This window comes from Callospermophilus lateralis, chromosome 15 (assembly GCF_048772815.1).
Source record: "Callospermophilus lateralis isolate mCalLat2 chromosome 15, mCalLat2.hap1, whole genome shotgun sequence".
Taxonomy (NCBI): domain Eukaryota; kingdom Metazoa; phylum Chordata; class Mammalia; order Rodentia; family Sciuridae; genus Callospermophilus; species Callospermophilus lateralis.
This window is the reverse complement of record NC_135319.1, coordinates 89,434,518-89,443,312: the sequence shown is the minus strand read 5'-3', so window position 1 is coordinate 89,443,312 and position 8,795 is coordinate 89,434,518. Positions and strand designations below refer to the sequence as shown.

At 55.2% G+C, this 8,795-nt stretch overlaps 1 protein-coding gene across 2 annotated transcripts in view; it reads right to left on the bottom strand.

The window, feature by feature from the left end:
* Positions 1–571: 571 nt before the first annotated feature.
* The window catches only part of Dock1 (dedicator of cytokinesis 1), a 447,303-nt gene continuing 439,079 nt past the window's right edge, over positions 572–8,795 (bottom strand). For both annotated transcript variants that reach the window (XM_077105459.1, XM_077105460.1), the window contains exons 50-52: positions 7,817–7,970; positions 4,857–5,008; positions 572–1,638 (exon numbers count right to left, since the gene is read on the bottom strand). In XM_077105459.1, coding sequence (XP_076961574.1) covers positions 1,543–1,638; positions 4,857–5,008; positions 7,817–7,970 — 402 coding nt within the window. In that variant the 3' untranslated portion in view covers positions 572–1,542. The remainder of the gene's footprint in view (positions 1,639–4,856; positions 5,009–7,816; positions 7,971–8,795) is intronic.

Below are 8,795 nucleotides of genomic sequence, written 5' to 3'. Positions count from 1 at the left end.
GGTCCCAGGTGGGTGTGCCAATGTCGCTGTCCAGGATGGTGCATCATATGCAGTGTGTCTACACCAGATGATGGGCATCTGTCTTGGAGAAAGAGCTCGGACTCATGAAGAAAAGACTTGCATGTTCACAGGTGTCCGCAGAAGCACATTCTCCTGGACTACCTGTGTTTGGAAAGAGGGGCAGTGGGGCCCTTGTCCTCTTTGTCTCCTGCCACCTACGATCCAGCCTTGAGGGCCTAGAGAAAGCTCTAAGAACCCAGGTCTCCCAAGCTAAGTTGCACCCCTCAGCTCTGCAGCAGCAGAGGAGGATTGAAGGAACCTAAGGGTGTAGGCAGGGGCCAGGACGGGAAGGAAGGCTTCCGAGTGCCTGCTCCTGTGGCCAGGACACAGACACAGAGGGACCCGGGTGCTCTCTAGCGGGCTCCAAATCAGAGGCGATCAAGACACACGAGTTCATCTTTGAGACACTAGAACAGAGACAGTCGCATTTGTACTTGAGATTAAAGGATAAAGACAAAATCAGTAGACACTGAGTTTTTTTTAAATAACATTTTATTTTTCATTGTCAATGATTAACTTTGAAGCCTACTAGAAGAGTATCATGATCATGGTGAATAAAAAAATATAGATGATAGAATAAAATATTAGGTTATATAAAGTTAGTCCTTAAAAAATCATCGTCCACCAACATTTTCAGGACTTTGGAGCTCTGAAAAACAAGATTGAATTTTTGCGTGTGTTTTTTTTATTTCCAGAAGTTAGGAATTAAAAACACGGACTGAGAATCCTTTGCAGATGTCTATTACAATCAACAGAAGGACCGCAAAAATTAAGACAAGTCGTAGGAACCATCATATATACAAACTTCTGTACAGAACCAGGGTGCAAGTAATCCATCCCACGGAGACTGTCTTACGTGTGGCATACACGTTCTTTTTCACGATAGAGTGGAAATTCAATTTTGCTAGACTCATATTTGATCCAGTATTCTTAATGTCGTTTCTGCCCCATAAATTAGTAACTGTTCAGTAGCTGAGAAATATCCTATTTTAAATTATACCAAGAGAAATGAGGAACTGCCCTGGAAAGGCTGAACTGAGTTGCCTACGTAGGTGGAATGTGGAGTCAACCAGGGCACAGGGACACAGTGCAGCCAGGAGGGGCTGGCCACACAGCCCGCGAGCAAAAGCAGGGCCGAGAGGACGAGGATCCTCCACACAGCGCCGTGCGCCTGCTCAGGGTGCCGTCTCCCACCCTCGGATCAGCCGAGCTCCTGCTGACCCAAGTCATTTGGCACAAAAAGAAAGGACGCTCGGGCAGACTGAGGCTCTCTCCATGGCGCCACACTCGGGGCCCAGCTGTGATACACTCGGTGGATGTCCTGTCCCCGTCACCGCCATGACGCTAAGGGCCACTGGCTGCACGGTAGCAACAACTCCTTTGACGGAAAAGCCACAGCAGTGAAGAGGAGACACGGGCGGCCCGTGAGGTAAACAGCAGACAGAGGCGAGGAGGGGAGGACAGACGGACGCCTCGCGGCTCTCACTGCACAATCCCCGAGTCCACCGACGTCTGCTTGCGGGTCGTCTTGGGCGGGGGAGGCGGGGGGGTTTTGCTGGGCAGCGGAGGTGGCAGATGCTAGAAAACAGGAGGAAGAAGTCACATGACTGATGTTCCCACAGAAAGCTCCCGTCTCCACGTGGGCTCATGGCACAGTGGGGGGGGGCTTGCCCTGCACTGGCTGGCTCAGGGCTGGCAGGACCAGGACACCCAAGCCGAGCACTTTTCACCAAGCCTGCGGGCCTGGGCAGCAGCACCTCCACCATGTGGCTGGCATGGCCGTGTGCTTTTCACCTAGCAGGTGCTCTGTGTCCTCGGCGATGCTCTCCAGGGGACACCCTCCTGCCGGGCGGAGAGCCAGGGTCACAGGCTGCTCCTGGAAAGGACCGGAAGCTCAACACCTCCAGCTCCATGGGCTCATGGTCTTTGCTGAGGCCGGAAAGCAGCCAGGGGCCGTATGTGAGGGAAGGGCCACAACACTTTATTTACAAAACCAGGTGGCCGGCTGGACAGGCCCACAGGCCAAAGATGGCCTCAGATTCACAGAAAGAACTTGGACTCATGATTGTAGAGCTGACAGAGAAACACCCGTCCTAACGGAGCGTCAGCCGTGTGACAGACTACGGCAGCTCTGCCCTACGGTGCTTGGGACCCTCTTGCCCCTCCAGACACCTGACCAGTGAGTCTCCGTAGGGCTGGGTCAGCGTGAACCAGCGAGGAGCGAAGGAATGAATGGAGACGCGAGCAGGTCAGGGGGCGGGAGCACACCCTCCGCAGAGCAGGCTGGACGAGGCGTCAGAGCACCCCAGCCAACTTCAGGGTGAGGGCGGTCTTCAGGCTCACAGCGGGGCTGGCGTGGAGCAGAATGTGAGAAAAGACGTTCTCCAGAGCAGAGCGGTGGCCCCGGCGTCTCTCCCCCCTGCCCAGGCTCCTCCGATTCACACACAAGTAACTGCAAGGACGCCCGGTGCTGAGCAGAGCCAAGCAGATCTGCAGCCGTGACACATAGCCGTCCTAGAAAGGAACGTGAACTACGGACCCACAGTCTTTCCAAGGTCGGGACGAGCAGGTGATGCCCCCCGGGAGTCTGGCCACCCCGGTGGTGTGATCACAGGGGAAAGCCACGCTGGGAGGCCTCGGGAGCGAGCAGGCCAGACGGACTACGCTAGAGATGCCCTTGGCGGCCACATGAGTGTTGGGCTGCTCACCACCGAGCAGGGTGACAGCTCAGGTGACTGGTCCTTAGCGCCATCGTGAAAGAGATGACAGCTTAAAGCAGCAGCAGCCAGAGGCAGAGCTGCCTGAAAGCCTGAGGCCACCGAAGAGAGTGGCAGGAGCTGTTGATCACCCCCACGGCAGACGATGAGCATCATCCTAAACAGCTCAAGGTGGCACCCCAGGGAGGGCAGTGGCCAGTTACAGCACCCGGGCCACCAGCCTGTCACCTAACACGCTCTCGCACTCAAGGACATTAACAGGAAACAAGGAGCAGAGAGAGTCGGGCAAGTCACCTGAGTCCACGCCCTGTGTGGACTGACCAGAGCTCGCACACACACACAGTCCTCCACTTGATCGACTGCACAGGGCACCCTCAGAAGGACGTTCCCAAGACACTACGACAGTGAAATGTTACCCCTGAGATGATCTGTAACCAAAATGGACCTGGGAGTGGTTCTAAGTTCAGAACTTTGAGTTTACTAGTGTAGGGACCTGGGAGACGTTCTTGATTTAAAACATAGAGTGAAAACAAAGACGTGATCTGTCAAGCCATTAAGAAAACAGCCCCCCAGACAAGACTGGGTGCCCTGGACCTTGTCTCCTTTGGTGCTAACATGTGGTCACAAGGGCCAGAGAAGGTCGGGTTTACAGAGGGTGCAATGAGCCCTTTCCGCCTCCCGGAAAGCCCCCTTCAGGGTAACCTGGTCCCTCCTCCAGGGCCGGTTCCCCACTATGACATCTTTGTGGGGACAGCGCCTATGTAAATGGCACTCAGGAGAGTCCCCTGTTCTTTCAATGTCCAGGAGGATGCCCCGTACTTAGTTCTCTTATACAAAAGGAATAATCAAAAAGACACTGTTGGCCAACGCCCTCTCTCCTGCTCTCGCACAGGAAAGATGAAAGATGAGCAGTGCTCAGGGAAAGAGTCCCCATAAAAACAGAAAAAGGAAAGAGAGAAAGGGACATGGCATGCAGAATTCACGACATCTGTGAAGGGAAAGGCCCACCTCCGGCGGCCACTTCACCCCTGTGTCCTCAACGCTCGGCGGGAGTTCTGCAGCCCTGTAATTACTTTATGGAGGCTGAAGAGCGAAAAATACGACCACTGCACAAACATGAACAGGGATATTTACTCTTCAGACTGAGCTGATTTGATTTTATAAGACTGCAAATAGCATGGCAGTGGACATTCTCCGCTCCCGCGTAGGTCACACACAGGCCTCCTCCCTCCGCGGGCTGCTGCAGAACCCAGGCCCTGAGCAGCCGGTGGCGGGGACTGGCCGGAAGTATGGGGGTGAGGGACACATGACATCAGCCATGACAGCCCAGAGTGCAGTGTGGTGGCCCTAGAAGGATGCTTCTAGAACCAGCAATTGGCACAGAGGCCCTGGCTCAGATGGCTTTTTGAGACTCTTCGCCAAGATTGGCCTTGGGAAAGGCCCAGGAACACCTCAGACAGGACTGATGACAAAACAGTGTCCTGGCGCTGGTCTGGAGGCAGCCAGGTCACTCCAGGCCACGGTGCAGAGGGCGCCAAGGCTGGGGGCACTGTGAGGGGCAGCCGTGCCCAGCCTGAAGTCAAGCTGGCTCCCTCTGCAGATCCTCCGAGCAGCCAGGGCCTGTAGCAGCCCAGGAGCCGCCAATGTGAAGGCGACGTCCCTCCGGGGAACTGCAGGGACAGAGCTCCTCTGGGGCCAGGCAGGTGCACGGTGGGTGTGCACCACCCCTGGGGACCACATGGCAACTCCAGTCACACAGACCCCTCAGTAGGAAAGCTGCTCTGCAATCAAGATTTCACCAGCACTGCCCCTGCAGAGGGGTGGCCCGTATGGCTGTTTGGAGCGCCTGTCCCTCCTCCTCCTCCTCTTCCTCCTGGGCGCAGCCCTGGCTGTGCGGTTCCCTGCAGTTACTGATCATGACGCAGGACCGTGGGTCTTGGCACAGTCCTCAACACGTCCACCAAAGCAAACTGTCCATCATATGATTTATCCCATCAGCCCAAAGCAAACCTGCTGTCCTCTGGAAGGAGATCCCAGGAGAGGAGTCACCACAGTCCTGGGTCCCAGACCCCCACTTACCCTCTGGTGTGGAGGAGGGGGCGGAGGTGTTGACGAGCCCATCAGGTCCTGGTTTTCCATCAGATTCCCATAGTCTGCCATGCTGCCCTTGAGAGGCAGAGGGGGCGGGACATCAGCCACATCCACCCCGGTCATGCCGTTCAGCTCCAGACCTAGGAGAGCGGGATCTGATTAGAACGAGACAGACACCCTTATGAGCTGATGGCTCACAGGGCTGCTCCTGGGTCTCTGTGCAGCAACAGCTTCTCCTGCAGGATCATGTTTCAGCAGAGCACAGGGCAGGGAGGGGTAGAGAACACAAAGTTGGAATTCCCTTCTGGTGGAATATTCTAGAAAGGAGACAGCAAGTTTAAAACCAGAGCTTAAAGTGAGGAATCTGCTGTGAAAACACATGTCAACATGGTCCCTCCCCTCCCCTGCTGGGGCCCCTTTACTTTGGAAGCATCTGCACGGTCGGTGTCATGGGCACTGCCTAGGACTGTGGTGTTTCAAACCCTGCCAGGGCCCTGTCCCCAGCCTGCCCTCCCTGCCTGCAGAGCCAGGGCCCTGTCCCCAGCCTGCCCTACCTGCCTGCAGAGCCAAGGCCCTGTCCCCAGCCTGCCCTCCCTGTCTACAGACCCAGGGCCCCGTCCCGGGCCTGCTCTCCCTGTCTACAGAGCCAGGGCCCTGTCCAGGGCCTGCCCTCACTGCCTGCAGACCCAGGGCTCGGTCCCCAGCCTGCACCCCCCTGCCTGAAGAGCTCCCTCAAGCAAAGCCACACACAGCCTCCACCTACTTTCCACTCTCACCAGGACAACCCCCACCCTGGGACACGAAGGTGTCGGGGGTCACGGTCACTGTGGCTGCTGCTTTACATAGGTGTAAAGTTGATGGATAAAGTGACGGGAGAGAAGGCCTCTCCATTGGGTCATCAGGCAGGTGCCTCCTCAACTCCTGGTTGCCTCTTGGGGGCGATTCATTTTCTTTCACATCAAAGAGAGAAAGTGAAACTCTGAAGTGTGACTCAAAAGTTTCCCCAGTGCTTCCTCTGACGACAGATCCTTCCTCAGAAGAGTTGCCCTGGGGGACAAGGAAGCTCTGCCCTGCAGTGGGGAGGGCAGGAAGGAGGCTTCCAAGAGGCTCTGTCCTCAGGAGTGGTGACTGTGGGTTGGATAGTGGAAGAACAGTCGTGACATAAAATTTGCTGATTTGACCATCTTTCAGTGCACAGTTCACTGGTGTGGATCATACTAACAGTATGGTGCAGCCGTCAGGCAGTGACCACCTCCCGCCCCCAGCACCTGGACACCTCTGCTCTGCTTTCTGCCCCCACAGGCCTGCCATCCTAGACACCTCACACGAGCAGAGTCCCGAGGCCCCGTCATGATGTCTCATTCCACTCACTCACTGTCTTCCAGGTTTGTCAGGTGGCAGCCTGCGTGGGAGCGCCACGCCTCTCGTATGGCTGAATAGTGTTCTCTTGCACAGATACTTCTCGGAAAGCACCTTTTATTCATCTGCTCATCAGCTGATGGACACTTGAGTTGTTCCAGTTTTTGACTACTGTGAATGTGTTGCTACAAATGCTCACATAAAAATACCTGTTTGACCCCGGTTTTCAATTCTTTGGGGGTGCAGACCTCGTACTAGCATTGCTGGGTCATATGGTAATGCTACACTTAACCTTTGGGGAACCACCAGACTATCTTCTGAAATCATTGTAATGGTGCCTCTTCTAATAAAAACCATTTTTTCAAAAAAGATCATGTAGTAATAGCATAAGGCTGTGGAGAGGCCCCTTGAGCCCTTCTCTATCCCATGCCCAGACACCCTTGGCTCACTAAGTTGCTTATGTGGACAAGACACTCAGCACCTGACGGTCTCCAGAGACAAGGCTGCTCCCCTTTTAGCAGGAAGAAAATCAGGCACAAAGGACACTTGTTCTCTGCCTCACAACCCCCCTATAGGGTAGTGCTCTCCTGCCTGGCGGCCCCGGGAAGGAGCAGGCTCCCTGTTCTGCTGTGGCCCTCACCCTGCTCCTCCCTGTCAGGATTCCTCCTCTCTGATGGGTCTGAGCTTAGTGGTGAAGAGCTGGTTACCACTTGTCGTGGGTTGGGTAGTATCTTTCCAAGATGTGGACCTACAAGGTCCATTCAGAACCTCTGAGTGTGACCTTACTTGGACCTAGTCTTCAGAGGTGTAATCAGTTAAGGATCTTGACATGAAATCATCCTGGACTTAGGGTGGACCCTATATCCAGTGACTGGTGTCCTTATGAGAGGAGAAGGTGCAGGGGAGGCAGGGAGGCAGAGACTGGAGTGATGGGCCACAGCCCAGGAACATCAGGGGTTGCCAGAGCCGGAAGGTGGGGAGCAGTCCTGGACCGGATCCTCCCCCAGAGCCCACACAGGATCCCGCTTGCCAACACCTTGATTTCACACTGTGGCCTCCAGAACCAAGTGAGAGTACGCTCCGTCAGTGTGAGCCACCCCCTTTATGGTAATTTGTGTGGCAGCTGTAGAAATTGGTGCAAACCAGAAAAAATAAGTTCTGCTGCTCTGCCTTCCGTCCCACCTGGAAGAGCTTCTTCACTCCGCATTCCTCCCAGATGCAGAAGGCCCAGGACCCTGGAATGCCTCAGGACCTGGTGATAAGGGAAGGGGCTGCCCCTGCACCTGTCAAGTCCCTCCAAGGAGAGCACAGAGCCTGAACAGACCCCTGCACTCTGCCTGCGGAGCTCTGCAGCCCTGGACTGGGCTGGGCCTGACTGGTTGGAGTCCAGATCCCCAGCCCATGCCAGGGACATCCCACACCCAGGGACATCCCATGGGTCAGGCAGGTGCTCATCCCAGGGACCTCCATAGCCCACACTCTCCATCCCATCTGCTGTCTGGAGAAGGGGTCCTCACTGTGGAGCCATCCATCAGGGGGTCCCAGAGCAACGCACAGTCTGTGTCCAGTGCAGGCAACGCTCCACTTACTGGACTGAACACTGAAGCTGAGCTTGGCCCTTGGTGTGACTGGAGGGGGTGTTTGCTGGGACGACGGTGACGTCGGGGACACTGAGAAGCGCCTTTCACTTCCAATGATGCTAATCACCTGGCTCTTCGGTCTCTGGGGTCGCAGGGGACTTATCTACATTGGAGGAACAGGAAAAGCACAGTTAGGCCTGCAATGGACCGAGTCGTCTCCCCGCCAAATTCCTTTGCTGCAGTCCTAGCCCCCCAGAGCCCCGAACGTGTATCTGAAAACAGGGGCTTTAGAACTGATCCAGGTAGACAATGTCCTTAGGTGGACCCTAGTGCAATACGACTGGTCCTTATAAAACAGGGAAAGTGTCATGGGAAGACTTAAGCAGAGGTGGCTGATGTTTTTACACCAAGGACCACCAAGGACACTGGAAAACCACCAGGACTAGGGGAAGGTGAGGACCGAATTCTCCTTCACAGCCACAGAAGGAAGCAACCCCACAGCACCTTGATCTTGGACTTCAGCCCTCAGAACCAGGGGAAACAGGCTTCTGTTGTCTGAGCCCCCCACAACATGGAGCTCACGCTCATCTACTGTCCCCCTGCACAGCCATCTGGAACAGAATGTCCCAGAGCAGCACGGTGAGCCACTCAGATGCCGAGTGAGACATCCAGGGCGCCTCCAAGGGTCAGGAAGGGACCAAGTCCAGCGGCTTCCTGTGGGCTTTCTGCTTCCCCTTCCTTTGTTTCTTTTCTGCTGCGCCACCAGGAATTCTGTTCCTCTCCCCTTCCTGCTCATTCCCGACTTCTGGATGCACTTGACTTCTCCCCACCTGAGCCCTTCCCTGTGTTTTGTTACATCAGTAAATTTAATTTATACATTTCTTACAACTGTTCGCAGATCATTAGGCCTCAGGGAACATGAACAATTACAAAATACTCTGTGGAAGGAGTAATCAGAAAAGTTATTAACCCCGCCGAACAGCAGGAG